The sequence below is a fragment of the Oncorhynchus gorbuscha genome, unplaced genomic scaffold (genome assembly GCF_021184085.1).
Source record: "Oncorhynchus gorbuscha isolate QuinsamMale2020 ecotype Even-year unplaced genomic scaffold, OgorEven_v1.0 Un_scaffold_640, whole genome shotgun sequence".
Classification (NCBI taxonomy): domain Eukaryota; kingdom Metazoa; phylum Chordata; class Actinopteri; order Salmoniformes; family Salmonidae; genus Oncorhynchus; species Oncorhynchus gorbuscha.
In genome coordinates, this window is record NW_025745749.1 from 225,544 (window position 1) to 246,960 (window position 21,417).

The 21,417-nt window shown below is 44.9% G+C and overlaps 1 protein-coding gene across 2 annotated transcripts in view; it reads left to right on the forward strand.

The window, feature by feature from the left end:
• Nucleotides 1-21,417, forward strand: part of tmem8b (transmembrane protein 8B) — a 197,274-nt gene that overhangs the window by 173,429 nt on the left and 2,428 nt on the right. For both annotated transcript variants that reach the window (XM_046335000.1, XM_046335001.1), the window contains one exon: nucleotides 10,988-11,104. In XM_046335000.1, coding sequence (XP_046190956.1) covers nucleotides 10,988-11,104 — 117 coding nt within the window. The remainder of the gene's footprint in view (nucleotides 1-10,987; nucleotides 11,105-21,417) is intronic.

Sequence of the window (21,417 nt, forward strand, 5' to 3'; positions counted from 1 at the left end):
CACTCTGACAGAGCTCTAGAGTTCCTCTGTGGAGATGGGAGAAACTTCCAGAAAGACAACTATCTCTGCAGCACTCCACCAATCAGGCCTTTATGGTAGAGCGGCCAGACGGAAGCTACTCTTCAGTAAAAGCCACATGACAGCCTGCTTGGAGTTTGCCAAAAGGCGCCAACAGGACTCTCAGACCATGAGAAACAAGATTCTCTGGTCTGATGAAACCAAGATTGAACTCTTTGGCCTGAATGCAAAGCATCACATCTGGAGGAAACATGGCACCATCCCTACGGTGAAGCATGGTGGTGGCAACATCATTCTGTGGGGATGTTTTCAGCAGCAAGGACTGGGAGACTAGTCAGGATCGAGGGAAAGATGAACAGAGAAAAGTACAGAGAGATCCTTGATGAAAACCTGCTCCAGAGCATTCAGGACCTCAGACTGGGGTGAAGGTTCTCCTTCCAACAGGACAAGGACCCTAAGCACACAGCCAAGACAAAACACCAGTGGCTTTGAGACAAGTCTCTAAATGTTCTTGAATTGCCCAACCAGAGCCCGGACTTGAACTTGATTTAACATCTCTGGAGAGACCTGAAAATAGCTGTGCAGCGACCCTCTCCATCCATCCTGACTGAGCTTGAGAGGATCTGCAGAGAATAATGGGATAAACTCCCCAGACTCAAGGCTGTGATCCCTGTCAAAGGTGCTTCAACAAAGTACTGAGCAAAGGGTCTGAATACTCATGTAAATGTAATATTTCTGTTTTTTATTTCTAGTAAATTTGCAAACATTTCTAAAATCCTATTTTTGCTTAGTTGTTATGGGGTATTGTGTCTAGATTGATGAGGGGGGAAAACAATTGAATCAATTTTAGAATAAGGCTGTAACGTAACAAGATGTGGAAAAATTCAAGGGGTCTGAATACTTTCCTAAGGCACTGATGTAAATTATTAATGTGTGTATTATGTAGTAGTGTGTCTATGTTGTTTTAATGTATCTTCCACATTCATACTAATATATATACAATAAATACACTAAACAAACATATGACATCAAATAGGGGTTCAACTGAATGACAAAATAAGGAGGTCAATTGTTGGCCAAAATTACAATATTACACAAAAATCTAAATGCAACATGCAACAATTTCAAATATTTAACCGAGTTACAGTCAATTGAAAGGAACTAATTTTAGGCCCTAATCTATGGATTTCACATGACTGGGAATACAGATATGACTCTGATGGTCACAGAGACCTTTAAAAAGGTAGGGGAGTGGATCAGAAACCCAGTCAGTATCTGGTGTGACCACCATTTGCCTCATGCAGCTTGAAACATCTCCTTCCCATGGAGTTGATCAGGCTGTTAATTGTGGCCTGTGGAATGCTGTCCCACTCCTCTGTGCGAAGTTGCTGGATATTGGCAGGAACTGGAACACTCTGTCGTACACATTGATCCAGAGCATCCCAAACATGCCCAACTGGCCCTCCAAATACACCTCCGCTGTCTTCAACCAGGATCTCAGCGACCACTGCCTCATTGACTGTATCCGATACGGTGCCGCAGTCAAACGACCACCCCTCATCACTGTCAAACGTTCCCTAAAACACTTCTGTGAGCAGGCCTTTCTAATCGACCTGGCCCGGGTATCCTGGAAGGACATTGACCTCATCCCGTCAGTTGAGGATAATATAATAATAATATAATATAATAATAATAATATAATAATAATAATATATGCCATTTAGCAGACGCTTTTATCCAAAGCAACTTACAGTCATGTGTGCATACATTCTACGTATGGGTGGTCCCGGGGATCGAACCCACTACCCTGGCGTTACAAGCGCCATGCTCTACCAACTGAGCTACAGAAGGATGCCTGGTCATTCTTTAAGAGTAACTTCCTCACCATTTTAGATAAGCATGCTCCGTTCAAAAAATGCAGAACTAAGAACAGATACAGCCCTTGGTTCACTCCAGACCTGACTGCCCTCGACCAGCACAAAAACATCCTGTGGCGGACTGCAATAGCATCGAACAGTCCCCGCGATATGCAACTGTTCAGGGAAGTCAGGAACCAATACACGCAGTCAGTCAGGAAAGCTATATGACAACTCAACAGCTCTGGTGGACATTCCTGCAGTCAGCATGCCAATTGCACGCTCCCTCAACTTGAGACATCTGTGGCATTGTGTTGTGTGACAAAACATTTTAGATCGGGCTTTTATTGTCCCCAGCACAAGGTGCACCTTTGTAATGATCATGCTGTATAATAATCAGCTACTTGACATGCCACAGCTGTTAGGTGGATGGATTATCTTGGTAATGCAGAAATGCTCACTAACAGGGATGTAAACACATTTGTGCACAACAAAACAATTTAAGAGAAATAAGTGAGTATGGAACATTTCTGTGATCTTTTATTTCAGCTCATGAAACCATGGGACCAACACTTTACATGTTGTGTTCATATTTTTGTTCAGATTAGATAATCTACACAGTACAGAGACATACAGTAGAACCAGCTTCACATTAGAGAGAAGTAGATAAACTGATACAAAGATATAGGAGTCAGTAATTTGTCACCGTTTATTCTCTGGTTGTTGACATTCTGCTGTATTCAACAGTAAACACGAGCAGGAACTTCCTCCCTTCTTCTCGCTCTACCTCTCTCCATCCCTCTCTCCTTCTGTCTCACTGACAGAGACAAAATCAGTGACAAAGTGAGAGAGAGAGAAAGGGAGAGAATGGGAGAGAAGTGGAGAGAGTGATGAAGAAATATTGAGAGAGAGAGAGAGAGAGAGGGAAAGAGAGAGTGCCCGACCAAACATCTGTTGTCTTCTAGAGGTTTTCATTTTGCTGAGCAGTGCAAAACGCAGCCACTAATCAAATCACACATGTCAGACTGGCAGGGGAGGAGAGCTTTGTGTGTGCGCTTTGTGTGTGCGCTTTGTGTGTGTGTGTGTGAGTGATCAGCACCTGCTAGAAGTATAATGTAAACTGCCCACTGCTACAGCCTGATGGTGCAGTGTGATGGTGCAGCCAGCCTGATGGTGCAGCCTGATGGTGCAGCTAGTCTGATGGTGCAGCCTGATGGTGCAGCCAGTATGATGGTGCAGTCTGATGGTGCAGCCTGATGGTGCAGCCTGATGGTGCAGTCTGATGCTGCAGCCTGATGGTGCAGCCTGATGGTGCAGCCAGTATGATGGTGCAGCCTGATGGTGTAGTCTGATGGTGCAGCCTGATGGTGCAGCCTGATGGTGCAGCCAGTATGATGGTGCAGCCTGATGGTGCAGCTAGTCTGATGGTGCAGCTAGTCTGATGGTGCAGCCAGTATGGTGGTGCAGCCTGATGGTGCAGCCTGATGGTGCAGTCTGATGGTGCAGCCTGATGGTGCAGCCAGTCTGATGGTGTGATGCCAGTCTGATGGTGCAGCCTGGTGGTGCAGCCAGCCTGATGGTGCAGCCAGTCTGATGGTGCAGCCTGATGGTGCAGCCAGTCTGATGGTGCAGCCTGATGCTGCAGCCAGTCTGATGGTGCAGCCAGTCTGATGGTGCAGCCTGATGGTGTGATGTCAGTCTGATGGTGCAGCCACTCTGATGGTGTGATGCCAGTCTGATGGTTCAGCCTGATGGTGCAGCCAGTCTGATGGTGCAGCCAGTCTGATGGTGCAGTCTGATGGTGCAGCCAGTCTGATGGTGTGATGCCAGTCTGATGGTGCAGCCTGATGGTGCAGCCAGTCTGATGGTGCAGCCTGATGGTGCAGCCAGTCTGATGGTGTGATGGTGTGCCTTTGAAGTAAGGGATCTAACATTAAGTAGCCCTATTTTGAGATGTGCGGTATCTTGATCTCTTTCAATAATGGCAGGAATGGAGGAGGTCTTTATCCTAGTGAGATTGCTAAGGCGAACACCGCCATGTTTAGTTTTGCCCAACCTAGGTCGAGGCACAGACACGGTCTCAATGGTGATAGCTGAGCTGACTACACTGACTGTGCTAGTGGCAGACTCCACTATGCTGGCAGGCTGGCTAACAGCCTGCTGCCTGGCCTGCACCCTATTTCATTGTGGAGCTAGAGGAGTTAGAGCCATGTCTATGTTGGTTGATAAGATGAGAGCACCCCTCCAGCTAGGATGGAGTCCGTCACTCCGCAGCAGGTCATGCTTGGTCCTGTTTGTGGGTGAGTCCCAGAAAGAGGGCCAATTATCTACAAATTTTATCTTTTGGAGGGGCAGAAAACAGTTTTCAACCAGCGATTGAGTTGTGAGACTCTGCTGTAGAGCTCATCACTCCCCCTAACTGGGAGGGGGCCAGGGACAATTACTCGATGCCGACACATCTTTCTAGCTGATTTACACGCTGAAGCTATGTTGCACTTGGTGATCTCTGACTGTTTCATCCTAACATCGTTGGTGTCGACGTGGATAACAATATCTTTATACTCTCTACACTCGGCAGTTTTAGCTTTAGCCAGCACCATCATCAGATTAGCCTTAACGTCGGTAGCCCTGCCCCCTGGTAAACAGTGTATGATCGCTGGATGATTCGTTTTAAGTCTAATACTGCGGGTAATGGAGTCGCCAATGACTAGAGTTTTAAATTTGTCAGAGCTAATGGTGGGAAGCTTCGGCGTCTCAGACCCCGTAACGGGAGGAGTAGAGACAAGAGAAGGCTCGGCTTCTGACTCCGACTCGCTGCTTAATGGGGAGAACCGGTTGAAAGTTTCTGTCGGCTGAATGAGCGACACCGGTTGAGCATTCCTACAGCATTTCCTACCAGAAGCCATGAGAAAGCTGTCCGGCTGCGGGGACTGTGCGAGGGGATTTATACTAACGTTACTATCTGTACTTACTGGTGGCACAGACACTGTTTCATCCTTTCCTACACTGAGCTTGTAGCACAGCTATCCTCACCGTAAGGCGATCGTTCTCCTGTATATTATGAGTACAGTGACTGCAACTAGGTGGCATCATGTTAATGTTACTCCTTAGCTTCGGCTGTTGGAAGTCCTGACGAACCATGTCCAGATAAAGCGTCCGGAGTGAAAAAGTTGAGGGGAAAAAATAAAATATAAACGGTAATTAAAAAGTAAAAACCGTAAAGTTGTCAGGTAGCAAAATAGGTTGGCAACAAAACGCACAGCAACACTAAACAAGTCTGCAAGTTGTGACCGGAAATGGCAGCGGCTGAAATTGAAAGATATCATCCTAACCAGCCCGCTAAATACACCTCTCTGATCTCAGCGATCACTGCCTCATTGACTGCATCTGTAATGGGTCAGCGGTCAAACTCATCACTGGTACTAATCACTGTCAAACACACCGTAAAACACTTCATCAAGCCTTTCTAATGGACCTGGCTGGGGTATCCTGGAAGGATGTTGACCTCATCCCTTTCTAATGGACCTGGCTGGGGTATCCTGGAAGGATGTTGACCTCATCCCTTTCTAATCGACCTGGCTGGGGTATTCTGGAAGGATGTTGACCTCATCCCTTTCTAATGAACCTGGCTGGGGTATCCTGGAAGGATGTTGACCTCATCCCTTTCTCATGGACCTGGCTGGGGTATCCTGGAAGGATGTTGACCTCATCCCTTTCTAATGGACCTGGCTGGGGTATCCTGGAAGGATGTTGACCTCATCCCTTTCTAATGGACCTGGCCCAGGTATCCTGGAAGGATGTTGACCTCATCCCTTTCTAATGAACCTGGCCCAGGTATCCTGGAAGGATGTTGACCTCATCCCTTTCTAATGGACCTGGCCCGGGTATCCTGGAAGGATGTTGACCTCATCCCTTTCTAATGGACCTGGCTGGGGTATCCTGGAAGGATGTTGACCTCATCCCTTTCTAATGGACCTGGCTGGGGTATCCTGGAAGGATGTTGACCTCATCCCTTTCTAATAGACCTGGCTGGGGTATCCTGGAAGGATGTTGACCTCATCCCTTTCTAATGGACCTGGCTGGGGTATCCTGGAAGGATGTTGACCTCATCCCTTTCTAATGGACCTGGCCCAGGTATCCTGGAAGGATGTTGACCTCATCCCTTTCTAATGAACCTGGCCCAGGTATCCTGGAAGGATGTTGACCTCATCCCTTTCTAATGGACATGGCCCGGGTATCCTGGAAGGATGTTGACCTCATCCCTTTCTAATGGACCTGGCTGGGGTATCCTGGAAGGATGTTGACCTCATCCCTTTCTAATGGACCTGGCCCAGGTATCCTGGAAGGATGTTGACCTCATCCCTTTCTAATGGACCTGGCCCGGGTATCCTGGAAGGATGTTGACCTCATCCCTTTCTAATTGACCTGGCTGGGGTATCCTGGAAGGATGTTGACCTCATCCCTTTCTAATGGACCTGGCTGGGTTATCCTGGAAGGATGTTGACCTCTTCCCGTCGGTAGAGGACGCCTGGATATTTTTTTTAAATGCTTTCCCCAACATCTTAAATAAACAGGCCCCATTCAAGAAATTTAGAACCAGGAACAGATATAGCCCTTGGTTCTATCCAGACCTGACTGCCCTTAACCAACACAAAAACATCCTATGGCGTTCTGCATTAGCATCAAACAGCCCCCATGATATGCAACTTTTCAGGGAAGCTAGAAACCAATATACACAGGCAGTTAGAAAAGTTAAACAGATCACTGACCATTTCGAATCCCACCGTACCTTCTCCATTGTGCAATCTGGTTTCTGAGCTGGTCATGGGTGCACCATAGCCACGCTCAAGGTCCTAAACGATATCATAACGGCCATCGATAAAATACAGTACTGTGCAGCCGTCTTCATTGACGAGGCCAAGGCTTTCAACTCTGTCAATCACCACATCCTCATCGGCAGACTCGACAGCCTTGGTTTCTCAAATGACCAACTACTTCTCTTTTTATTTTTATTTTATTTCACCTTTATTTAACCAGGTAGGCCAGTTGAGAACACCTTTATTTAACCAGGTAGGCTAGTTGAGAACACCTTTATTTAACCAGGTAGGCTAGTTGAGAACACCTTTATTTAACCAGGTAGGCTAGTTGAGAACACCTTTATTTAACCAGGTAGGCTAGTTGAGAACACCTTTATTTAACCAGGTAGGCTAGTTGAGAACACCTTTATTTAACCAGGTAGGCTAGTTGAGAACACCTTTATTTAACCAGGTAGGCTAGTTGAGAACACCTTTATTTAACCAGGTAGGCTAGTTGAGAACACCTTTATTTAACCAGGTAGGCTAGTTGAGAACACCTTTATTTAACCAGGTAGGCTAGTTGAGAACACCTTTATTTAACCAGGTAGGCCAGTTGAGAACACCTTTGTTTAACCAGGTAGGCTAGTTGAGAACACCTTTATTTAACCAGGTAGGCTAGTTGAGAACACCTTTATTTAACCAGGTAGGCTAGTTGAGAACACCTTTATTTAACCAGGTAGGCTAGTTGAGAACACCTTTATTTAACCAGGTAGGCTAGTTGAGAACACCTTTATTTAACCAGGTAGGCTAGTTGAGAACACCTTTATTTAACCAGGTAGGCTAGTTGAGAACACCTTTATTTAACCAGGTAGGCTAGTTGAGAACACCTTTGTTTAACCAGGTTGAGAACACCTTTATTTAACCAGGTAGGCTAGTTGAGAACACCTTTATTTAACCAGGTAGGCTAGTTGAGAACACCTTTATTTAACCAGGTAGGCTAGTTGAGAACACCTTTATTTAACCAGGTAGGCTAGTTGAGAACACCTTTATTTAACCAGGTAGGCTAGTTGAGAACACCTTTATTTAACCAGGTAGGCTAGTTGAGAACACCTTTATTTAACCAGGTAGGCTAGTTGAGAACACCTTTATTTAACCAGGTAGGCTAGTTGAGAAACCTTTATTTAACCAGGTAGGCTAGTTGAGAACACCTTTATTTAACCAGGTAGGCTAGTTGAGAACACCTTTATTTAACCAGGTAGGCCAGTTGAGAACACCTTTATTTAACCAGGTAGGCTAGTTGAGAACACCTTTATTTAACCAGGTAGGCTAGTTGAGAACACCTTTATTTAACCAGGTAGGCTAGTTGAGAACACCTTTGTTTAACCAGGTAGGCCAGTTGAGAACACCTTTATTTAACCAGGTAGGCTAGTTGAGAACACCTTTATTTAACCAGGTAGGCTAGTTGAGAACACCTTTATTTAACCAGGTAGGCTAGTTGAGAACACCTTTATTTAACCAGGTAGGCTAGTTGAGAACACCTTTATTTAACCAGGTAGGCTAGTTGAGAACACCTTTATTTAACCAGGTAGGCTAGTTGAGAACACCTTTATTTAACCAGGTAGGCTAGTTGAGAACAAGTTCTCATTTGTAACTGCGACCTGGCCAAGATAAAGCATAGCAATGTGAACAGACAACACAGAGTTACACATGGAGTAAACAATTAACAAGTCAATAACACAGTAGAAAAAAAAAGAAAAAAAAGAGTCTATTTACATTATGTGCAAAAGGCATGAGGAGGTAGGCGAATAATTACAATTTAGCAGATTAACACTGGAGTGATAAATGATCAGATGGTCATGTACAGGTAGAGATACTAGTGCGCAAAAGAGCATAAAAGTAAAATAAATAAAAACAGTGTGGGGATGAGGTAGGTAAAAATGGGTGGGCTATTTACCGATAGACTATGTACAGCTGCAGCGATTGGTTAGCTGCTCGGATAGCTGATGTTTGAAGTTGGTGAGGGAGATAAAAGTCTCCAACTTCAGCGATTTTTGCAATTCATTCCAGTCACAGGCAGCAGAGAACTGGAAGGAAAGGCGGCCAAATGAGGTGTTGGCTTTAGAGATGATCAGTGAGATACACCTACTGGAGCGCGTGCTACGGGTGGGTGTTGCCATCGTGACCAGTGAACTGAGATAAGGCGGAGCTTTACCTAGCATGGACTTGTAGATGACTCTGACAGAGTTCAGTGTGTCAAATCGGAGGGCCTGTTGTCCGGACCTCTGGCAGTCTCTATGGGGGTGCCACAGGATTCAATTCTTGGGCCGACTCTCTTCTCAGTATACATCAATGATGTTGCTCTTGCTGCTGGTGAGTCTCTGATCCACCTCTACGCAGACGACACCATTCTGTATAACTCTGGCCCTTCTTTGGACACTGTGTTAACAACCCTCCAGACGAGCTTCAATGCCATACCACTCTCATTCTGTGGCCTCCAATTGCTCTTAAATACAAGTAAAACTAAATGCATGCTCTTCAACCGATCGCTACCTGCACCTACCCGCCTGTCCAACATCACTACTCTGGACGGTTCTGACTTAGAATATGTGGACAACTACAAATACCTAGGTGTCTGGTTAGACTGTAAACTCTCCTTCCAGACTCACATTAAGCATCTCCAATCCAAAATTAAATCTAGAATTAGATTCCTATTTCGCAACAAAGCATCCTTCACTCATGCTGCCAAACATGCCCTTGTAAAACTGTCCATCCTACCGATCCTCGACTTCGGCGATGTAATTTACAAAATAGCCTCCAATACCCTACTCAATAAACTGGATCCAGTTATCACAGTGCCACCATGGTGCTTGCCTACGGAGCTGTGAGGGGAACGGCACCTCAGTACCTCCAGGCTCTGATCAGGCCCTACACCCAAACAAGGGCACTGCGTTCATCCACCTCTGGCCTGCTCGCCTCCCTACCACTGAGGAAGTACAGCTCCCGCTCAGCCCAGTCAAAACTGTTCGCTGCCCTGGCCCCCCAATGGTGGAACAAACTCCCTCACGACGCCAGGACAGCGGAGTCAATCACCACCTTCCGGAGACACCTGAAACCCCACCTCTTTAAGGAATACCTAGGATAGGTTAAGTAATCCCTCTCACCCCACCCCCCCTAAGTTTTAGATGCACTATTGTTAAGTGACTGTCCCACTGGATGTCATAAGGTGAATGCACCAATTTGTAAGTCGCTCTGGATAAGAGCGTCTGCTAAATGACTTAAATGTAAATGTAAATGTAAATGTTTTGTCACCAAAGCCCCATATACTACCCACCATTGCGACCTGTACGCTCTCGTTGGCTGGCCCTCGCTTCATACTTGTCGCCAAACCCACTGGCTCCATGTCATCTACAAGACCCTGCTAGGTAAAGAGCCCCCCTTATCTCAGCTCGCTGGTCACCATAGCATCTCCCACCTGTAGCACACGCTCCAGCAGGTATATCTCTCTAGTCTCCCCCAAAACCAATTCTTTCTTTGGCCGCCTCTCCTTCCAGTTCTCTGCTGCAAATCACTGGAACGAACTACAACAATCTCTGAAACTAGAAACACTTATCTCCCTCACTAGCTTTAAGCACCAGCTGTCAGAGCAGCTCACAGATTACTGCACCTGTACATAGCCCATCTATAATTTAGCCCAAACAACTACCTCTCCCCCTACTGTATTTATTTATTTTGCTCCTTTGCACCCCATTATTTCTATCTCTACTTTGCACATTCTTCCACTGCAAATCTACCATTCCAGTGTTTTACTTGCTATATTGTATGTACTTTGCCACCATGGCCTTTTTTGCCTTTACCTCCCTTCTCACCTGATTTGCTCACATTGTATATAGACTTATTTTTTCTACTGTATTATTGACTGTATGTTTGTTTTACTCCATGTGTAACTCTGTGTTGTTGTATGTGTCGAAGTGCTTTGCTTTATCTTGGCCAGGTCACAGTTGTAAATGAGAACTTGTTCTCAACTTGCCTACCTGGTTAAATAAAGGTGAAATAAATAAATAAAATAACCCTCTCTATCATCTCTGTCTGTCTGTCTGTCTGTCTGTCTGTCTGTCTGTCTGTCTGTCTGTCTGTCTGTCTGTCTGTCTGTCTGTCTGTCTGTCTGTCTGTCTGTCTGTCTGTCTGTCTGTCTGTCTGTCTGTCTGTCTGTCTGTCTGTCTGTCTGTCTGTCTGTCTGTCTGTCTGTCTGTCTGTCTGTCTGTCTGTCTGTCTGTCTGTCTGTCGTCTGTCGGTTTAACCCTCTCCCTCGTTCTCCAGGTGCTGTATTTACTCGGGGCCATGACTCTCTCCATGGCTCTCCAGTTGGACCGTCATGGCCTGTGGAACCTCCTGGGACCGTCCCTCTTCGCCCTGGGCATCATGGCTTTAGCCTGGGTAAGAATGTTCCCAACACTTACATCCTTTATCCACTCTCTGTCTGTCTATCCGTCTATCTGTCTGTCCGTCTGTCTGTCTGTCTGTCTGTCTGTCTGTCTGTCTGTCTGTCTGTCTGTCTGTCTGTCTGTCTGTCTGTCTGTCTGTCTGTCTGTCTGTCTGTCTGTCTGTCTGTCTGTCTGTCGCTCTGTCTGTCTGTCTCTCTGTTGTCTGTCTCTGTCTATCTGTCTGTTTGTTTCTGTCTTTGTCTCTGTCTGTCTGTCTGTCTGTCTGTCTGTCTGTCTGTCTGTCTGTCTGTCTGTCTGTCTGTCTGTCTGTCTGTCTGTCTGTCTGTCTGTCTGTCTGTCTGTCTGTCTGTCTGTCTGTCTGTCTGTCTGTCTGTCTGTCTGTCTTTGTATCTCTCTCTCTGTCTCTCTCTGTCTGTCTCTCTCTGTATCACTGCTTGGTTACCACTGATATTGACTGGCTGGATCACTGCTTGGTTACCACTGATATTGACTGGCTGCATCACTGCTTGGCAACAGCACCGGCCTCGATCGCATGGTGCAACAGAGGGTTGTGTGTACAGCCCAGTACAGTACTGGGGCCGCTCTCCCAGTCATCCAGGACATCTATCAGGCAGTGTGAAAAGAAGGCCTGGAAAATCGTCAAAGACTCCAACCACTCAAGCCATAGACTATTTTCTCTGCTGCCACAGACCGAGTTTACCTTGGATCTTCATTGACCTTTTATTTACATCTTGGCACTCTCTATGCCCACTCACAGGGCCCTGCCCACTCACAGGGCCCTGCCCACTCACAGGGCCCTGCCCACTCACAGGGCCCTGCCCACTCACAGGGACCTGCCCACTCACAGGGCCCTGCCCACTCACAGGGCCCTGCCCACTCACAGGGCCCTGCCCACTCACAGGGCCCTGCCCACTCACAGGGCCCTGCCCACTCACAGGGCCCTGCCCACTCACAGGGCCCTGCCCACTCACAGGGCCCTGCCCACTCACAGGGCCCTGCCCACTCACAGGGCCCTGCACACTCACAGGGCCCTGCCCACTCACAGGGCCCTGCACACTCACAGGGCCCCCTCACAGGGCCCTGCACTCACAGGGCCCTGCACACTCACAGGGCCCTGCACACTCACAGGGCCCTGCCCACTCACAGGGCCCTGCACACTCACAGGGCCCTGCACACTCACAGGGCCCTGCACACTCACAGGGCCCTGCCCACTCACAGGGCCCTGCCCACTCACAGGGCCCTGCACACTACACACACACAAACACTCACAGGGCCCTGCCCACTCACAGGGCCCTGCATACACACAGGGCCCTGCCCACTCACAGGGCCCTGCCCACTCACAGGGCCCTGCCCACTCACAGGGCCCTGCCCACTCACAGGGCCCTGCCCACTCACAGGGCCCTGCCCACTCACAGGGCCCTGCACACTCACAGGGCCCTGCCCACTCACAGGGCCCTGCCCACTCACAGGGCCCTGCCCACTCACAGGGCCCTGCCCACTCACAGGGCCCTGCCCACTCACAGGGCCCTGCACACTACACACACAAACACTCACTCCATTATCTTCTCACTCCTACATTTATACTGACTCTACACACCCACTCGCCCACACACATAGTGCCTTGCAAAAGTATTCATCCCCCTTGGCGTTTTTTCCTATTTTGTTGCGTTACAACCTGTAATTTAAATTATTTTTATTTGGATTTCATGTAATGGACACAAAATAGTCCAAATTGGTGAAGTGAAATGAAAAAAATAACTTGTTTTTAAAAAAAAATGAAAATTTGTAGGTGCATATGTATTCACCCCCTTTGCTATAAAGCCCTAAATAAGATGCAAATAACCCCCCCACTAAACAAGGGGCCAAGCAAACGACACCATGAATACCCAGGAGCTCTCCAAACAGGTCAGGGGCAAAGTTGTGGAGAAGTACAGATCCGGGTTATATAAAAACATCACAAACTTTGAACATCCCACGTAGCACCATTAAATCCATTATTAAAAAATTGAAAGAATGTGGCACCACAACAAACCTGCCATGAGAGGGCCGCCCACCTAAACTCACGGACCAGGCAAGGAGGTCATTAATCAGAGAGGCAGCAAAGAGACCAAAGATAACCCTGAAGGAGCCGCTAAGCTCCACAGCGGAGATTGGCGTATCTGTCCATAGGACCACTACAAGCCGTACACTCCACAGAGATGGGTTTTATGGAAGAGTGGCCAGAAAAAAAGCCATGGCTTAAAGAAAAATAATAAACAAACACGTTTGGTGTTCATCAAAAGGCATGTGGGAGACTCCCCAAACATATGGAACTGAGATGACAGAGACCCCTGAGTCAGATGAGACTAAAATTGAGCTTTTTGGCCATCAAGGAAAATGCTATATCTGGCGCAAACCCAACACCTCCCATCACCCTGAGAATACCATCCCCACAGTGAAGCATGGTGGTGGCAGCATCATGCTGTGGGGGTGTTTATCATCTGGTCAGAAATGAAGGGGACTGGGAAACTGGTCAGAAATGAAGGAATGATGTATGGCGCTTAATACAGGGAAATTCTTGGGGGAAACCTGTTTAAATTCTTCCAGAGATTTGAGACTGGGACCGAGTAATACATTAATATTGATTATCACATTGTTTTGGTTTTGAGTTTAAGAAATACATTTCCCTGTACTTGTTGTGCATGTGACACTAAGACTTGAAAGTGGACTGCTAAATTGACGAAGTATCCACAAAATGTTTGTATGTAAGTGGTGCAGTGGTGCAGTGGTGCAGTGGTGCAGTGGTGCAGTGGTGCAGAGATGTTTCTATCCCTTTTCATCACGTTTTCGGAGATCGGCAAAGTGTTCTGAACTTCTGTTTTTCTATACTGTGCTCAGAGTAAATCGGTAACCTAGGAGACAACAGGCAAGATGATGTGGGTTTGTGTTAAGGGTCTGTTCTCTAACAGAATGTTACTGACAAAGCACATTCCATCTGTAAGCACAGTGTGTAGGTGATGAGGAGGTTGAGCCAAGGTGAAGGACTGTGGTTAACATGAAATACATTTTCCTTTGTGGAGACCTTTCGTCTTTTCACGAAGGACTATGTAGACCAAACACTGAGAGAGAGAGAAGAGAGTTCACAGGAAATTGCAAAGTAGTCAGGGACAGAGACAGGGACAGAGACAGAGACAGGGACAGGGACAGGGACAGGAGATAGGTGGGAGAAGGTTTGAGCGGAGGGAAGAGATGATAGGATGGAAGAGGAGAGAGTAGCGGGGAGAGAGACGGGGACAGGGACAGAGACAAAAGAGTGAGAGGAGTGAAAGAAAGGCAGAGAGGCTTAAAGAGTCATTGATGAACTCTCGGGGACAGGGACAGAGACAGGGACAGGGACAGAGATGGGGACAGGGACAGAGACAGAGACAGGGACAGAGACAGAGACAGAGACAGAGACAGAGACAGAGACAGAGACAGGGACAGGGACAGAGACAGGGACAGAGAAGGGGACAGGGACAGAGACAGGGACAGAGACAGGGACAGAGAAGGGGACAGGGACAGAGACAGGGACAGAGACAGGGACAGAGACAGGGACAGGGACAGGGACAGGGACAGAGACAGGGACAGGGACAGGGACAGGGACAGAGATGGGGACAGGGACAGGGACAGGGACAGAGACAGAGACAGAGACAGAGACAGAGACAGAGACAGAGACAGAGACAGAGACAGAGACAGGGACAGAGACAGGGACAGAGAAGGGGACAGGGACAGATACAGGGACAGAGAAGGGGACAGGGACAGAGACAGGGACAGAGACAGGGACAGGGACAGAGACAGGGACAGAGACAGAGACGGGGACAGGGACAGAGACAGGCAAGATGATGGGTTTTGTAGGGTCTGTAACAGAATGTTACTGGGACAGTGGTGAGAGAGAGAAGAGAGCAGGAGACAGGACAGGGACAGAGACAGAGACAGAGACAGAGATGGGGACAGGGACAGAGACAGGGACAGAGAAGGGGACAGGGACAGAGACAGGGACAGAGACAGGGACAGAGACAGAGACAGGGACAGGGACAGAGACAGGGACAGGGACAGAGACAGGGACAGGGACAGAGACGGGGACAGGGACAGGGACAGAGACAGAGACAGAGACAGAGACAGAGACAGGGACAGGGACAGAGAAGGGGACAGGGACAGAGATAGGGACAGAGACAGGGACAGAGACAGAGACAGGGACAGAGACAGGGACAGGGACAGAGACAGGGACAGGGACAGAGACGGGGACAGGGACAGGGACAGAGACAGAGACAGAGACAGAGACAGAGACAGGGACAGGGACAGAGACAGGGACAGAGAAGGGGACAGGGACAGATACAGGGACAGAGACAGGGACAGAGAAGGGGACAGGGACAGAGACAGGGACAGGGACAGAGACAGGGACAGAGACGGGGACAGGGACAGGGACAGAGACAGGGACAGAGACAGAGATGGGGACAGGGACAGGGACAGAGACAGGGACAGAGAAGGGGACAGGGACAGAGACAGGGACAGAGACAGGGACAGAGACGGGGACAAGAAACAGAGACGGGGACAGGGACAGAGACGGGGACAGGGACAGAGACGGGGACAGGGACAGAGACGGGGACAGAGACAGGGACAGAGACGGGTACAGGGACAGAGACAGGGACAGGGACAGAGACAGGGACAGAGAAGGGGACAGGGACAGAGACAGGGACAGAGACAGGGACAGAGACAGGGACGGGGACAGGGACAGGGACAGGGACAGAGACAGGGACAGGGACAGGGACAGGGACAGAGACAGGGACAGAGACAGGGACAGAGACAGGGACAGAGACAGGGACAGAGACAGGGACAGGGACAGAGACAGGGACAGGGACAGAGACAGGGACAAAGACGGGGACAGGGACAGAGACGGGGACAGGGACAGAGACGGAGACAGGGACAGAGACAGGGACAGGGACAGAGACAGAGACAGAGACAGGGACAGGGACAGAGACGGGGACAGGGACATGTTCTCTTGTCTCTACTTGGCTGATCTTAAAAAGAACATCCTCACTTCCACTTCTAACAGTTAGCAGAGAAAAATGTTGTAATCTAGGAATCTTATTTGTGCTGAGAAGTAAAGTTTATAAAAGAGAACGTGCTCGATCCATTTGTGAACTAAACATTGTCATCATAAATAGTGCATAACAAGTTCAACAAACATTTGAGAAGTGTATAAGCATACAATAAATTATAATTATATTCTGTAATCACTAATAAATTATAATTATATTCTGTAATCACTGATAAATTATAATTATATTCTGTAATCACTGATAAATTATAATTATATTCTGTAATCACTGATAAATTATAATTATATTCTGTAATCACTAATAAATTATAATTATATTCTGTAATCACTAATAAATTATAATTATATTCTGTAATCACTAATAAATTATAATTATATTCTGTAATCACTAATAAATTATAATTATATTCTGTAATCACTGATAAATTATAATTATATTCTGTAATCACTAATAAATTATAATTATATTCTGTAATCACTGATAAATTATAATTATATTCTGTAATCACTGATAAATTATAATTATATTCTGTAATCACTGATAAATTATAATTATATTCTGTAATCACTGATAAATTATAATTATATTCTGTAATCACTGATAAATTATAATTATATTCTGTAATCACTGATAAATTATAATTATATTCTGTAATCACTAATAAATTATAATTATATTCTGTAATCACTGATAAATTATAATTATATTCTGTAATCACTGATAAATTATAATTATATTCTGTAATCACTGATAAATTATAATTATATTCTGTAATCACTAATAAATTATAATTATATTCTGTAATCACTAATAAATTATAATTATATTCTGTAATCACTAATAAATTATAATTATATTCTGTAATCACTAATAAATTATAATTATATTCTGTAATCACTGATAAATTATAATTATATTCTGTAATCACTGATAAATTATAATTATATTCTGTAATCACTAATAAATTATAATTATATTCTGTAATCACTAATAAATTATAATTATATTCTGTAATCACTGATAAATTATAATTATATTCTGTAATCACTGATAAATTATAATTATATTCTGTAATCAATGATAAATTATAATTATATTCTGTAATCACTAATAAATTATAATTATATTCTGTAATCACTAATAAATTATAATTATATTCTGTAATCACTAATAAATTATAATTATATTCTGTAATCACTAATAAATTATAATTATATTCTGTAATCACTAATAAATTATAATTATATTCTGTAATCACTGATAAATTATAATTATATTCTGTAATCACTGATAAATTATAATTATATTCTGTAATCACTAATAAATTATAATTATATTCTGTAATCACTAATAAATTATAATTATATTCTGTAATCACTGATAAATTATAATTATATTCTGTAATCACTGATAAATTATAATTATATTCTGTAATCACTAATAAATTATAATTATATTCTGTAATCACTAATAAATTATAATTATATTCTGTAGTCACTGATAAATTATAATTATATTCTGTAATCACTGATAAATTATAATTATATTCTGTAATCACTGATAAATTATAATTATATTCTGTAGTCACTGATAAATTATAATTATATTCTGTAATCACTGATAAATTATAATTATATTCTGTAATCACTAATAAATTATAATTATATTCTGTAGTCACTAATAAATTATAATTATATTCTGTAATCACTGATAAATTATAATTATATTCTGTAATCACTGATAAATTATAATTATATTCTGTAATCACTAATAAATTATAATTATATTCTGTAATCACTAATAAATTATAATTATATTCTGTAGTCACTAATAAATTATAATTATATTCTGTAATCACTGATAAATTATAATTATATTCTGTAATCACTAACAAATTATAATTATATTCTGTAATCACTAATAAATTATAATTCTATTCTGTAGTCACTGATAAATTATAATTATATTCTGTAATCACTGATAAATTATAATTATATTCTGTAATCACTAATAAATTATAATTATATTCTGTAATCACTAATAAATTATAATTATATTCTGTAATCACTGATCAATTATAATTATATTCTGTAATCACTGATAAATTATAATTATATTCTGTAATCACTAATAAATTATAATTATATTCTGTAATCACTGATAAATTATAATTATATTCTGTAATCACTGATGAATAAAACCTAATGTTTTCCCAGTAACAGCAACTAGTATGACACTGAGACTGAGATGACATAGACCCCTTAGACTGAGATGACAGAGACCCCTGAAACTGAGATGACAGAGACCCCTGAGACTGAGGTGACAGAGACCTCTGAGACTGAGATGACAGAGACCTCTGAGACTGAGATGATAGAGACCCCTGAGACTGACATCCCTGAGACTGAGATGACAGAGACCCCTGAGACTGAGATGACAGAGACCCCTGAGACTGAGATGACAGAGACCCCTGAGACTGAGATGACAGAGACTCCTGAGACGGAGATAACAGAGACCCCTGAGACTGAGGTGACAGAGACCCCTGAGACTGAGATGACAGAGACCCCTAGACTGAGATGACAGATACCCCAGAGACTGAGATGACAGAGACCCCTGAGACTGAGATGACAGAGACCCCTGAGACTGAGATGACAGAGACCCCTGAGACTGAAATGACAGAGAACCCTGAGACTGAGATGACAGAGACCCCTGAGACTGAGATGACAGAGACCCCTAGGACTGAGATGACAGAGACCCCTAGACTGAGATGACAGATACCCCAGAGACTGAGATGACAGAGACCCCTGAGACTGAGATGACAGAGACCCCTGAGACTGAGATGACAGAGACCCCTGAGACTGAGATGACAGAGACCCCTGAGACTGAGATGACAGAGACCCCTGAGACTGAAATGACAGAGAACCCTGAGACTGAGATGACAGAGACCCCTGAGACTGAGATGACAGAGACCCCTGAGACTGAGATGACAGAGACCCCTGAGACTGAGTGGGACAAATGCAGGAAGCAGCTCACTGTGAGATTGCTGCCCAGGGCAAAACACTGGTATACACACACACACACACACACACAATACATCACTCAGTCAGGCGTGGGTGTTGCTGAGTAAGATACTTGATTGAGATGGACTTGTGGAACAACAGATTGTCAAGACAACAGGTCAAATACAGCGAGCTAGATTTACTGTGGAAGTTTATGTCCTAGTTCCTAGACCAATAGATACAGTGAGCAGTTGAACGGTACTCTCCTAGTTCCTAGACCTATAGATACAGTTGAACAGTACTCTCCTAGTTCCTAGACCTATAGATACAGTGAACAGTACTCTCCTAGTTCCTAGACCTATAGATACAGTGAACAGTTGAACAGTACTCTCCTAGTTCCTAGACCAATAGATACAGTGAGCAGTTGAACGGTACTCTCCTAGTTCCTAGACCTATAGATACAATTGAACAGTACTCTCTTAGTTCCTAGACCTATAGATACAGTGAACAGTTGAACAGTACTCTCCTAGTTCCTGACCAATAGATACAGTTGAACGGTACTCTCCTAGTTCCTAGACCAATAGATACAGTGAACAGTTGAACGGTACTCTCCTAGTTCCTGACCTATAGATACAGTGAGCAGTTGAACGGTACTCTCCTAGTTCCTAGACCAATAGATACAGTGAACAGTTGAACGGTACTCTCCTAGTTCCTAGACCAATAGATACAGTGAGCAGCTGAACGGTACTCTCCTAGTTCCTAGACCAATAGATACAGTTGAACGGTACTCTCTTAGTTCCTAGACCTATAGATACAGTGAACAGTTGAACGGTACTCTCCTAGTTCCTAGACCTATAGATACAGTGAACAGTTGAACGGTACTCTCCTAGTTCCTGACCTATAGATACAGTGAACAGTTGAACGGTACTCTCCTAGTTCCTGACCAATAGGTACAGTGAGCAGTTGAACGGTACTCTCCTAGTTCCTAGACCAATAGATACAGTGAACAGTTGAACGGTACTCTCCTAGTTCCTGACCTATAGATACAGTGAACAGTTGAACGGTACTCTCCTAGTTCCTGACCAATAGGTACAGTGAGCAGTTGAACGGTACTCTCCTAGTTCCTAGACCAATAGATACAGTTGAACAGTACTCTCCTAGTTCCTAGACCTATAGATACAGTTGAACAGTACTCTCCTAGTTCCTAGACCAATAGATACAGTGAACAGTTGAACGGTACTCTCCTAGTTCCTAGACCAGTAGATACAGTTGAACAGTACTCTCCTAGTTCCTAGACCAATAGATACAGTGAACAGTTGAACGGTACTCTCCTAGTTCCTAGACCTATAGATACAGTTGAACAGTACTCTCCTAGTTCCTAGACCTATAGATACAGTTGAACGGTACTCTCCTAGTTCCTAGACCAATAGATACAGTGAACAGTTGAACGGTACTCTCCTAGTTCCTAGACCAATACATACAGTGAACAGTTGAACGGTACTCTCCTAGTTCCTAGACCAATAGATACAGTGAACAGTTGAACGGTACTCTCCTAGTTCCTAGACCAATAGATACAGTGAACAGTTAAACGGTACTCTCCTAGTTCCTAGACCTATAGATACAGCTAGCAGTTGAACAGTACTCCCAGAGTCGGATGCCTTTCTCCTGATTCTATGGACTCTCCTATTGCTCCTAAGGTTCACGTGGTCTTGTTACTATTATGTGTTATTGATCTTTTGATTGTGTTGTTATTATGTGTTATTGATCTGTGTCTTGTTAATAATTAATGAAGCTTGGGATCTACTCTCTGACTGTGTCTCTTTCTCCCCCCTCTTTCCCCCAACTATCTGTGTCTCCCCCTCCCTCCCCAACTATCTGTGTCTCCCCCTCCCTCCCCAACTATCTGTGTCTCCCCCTCCCTCCCCAACTATCTGTGTCCCCCCCTCCCTCCCCAACTATCTGTGTCCCCCCTCCCTCCCCAACTATCTGTCTCCCCCTCCCTCCCCAACTATCTGTCTCCCCCCTCCCTCCCCAACTATCTGTCTCCCCCTCCCTCCCCAACTATCTGTGTTCCCCCCTCCCTCCCCAACTATCTGTGTCTCCCCCCCCCTCCCCAACTATCTGTCTCCCCCTCCCTCCCCAACTATCTGTCTCCCCCTCCCTCCCCAACTATCTGTCTCCCCCTCCCTCCCCAACTATCTGTGTCCCCCCTCCCTCCCCAACTATCTGTG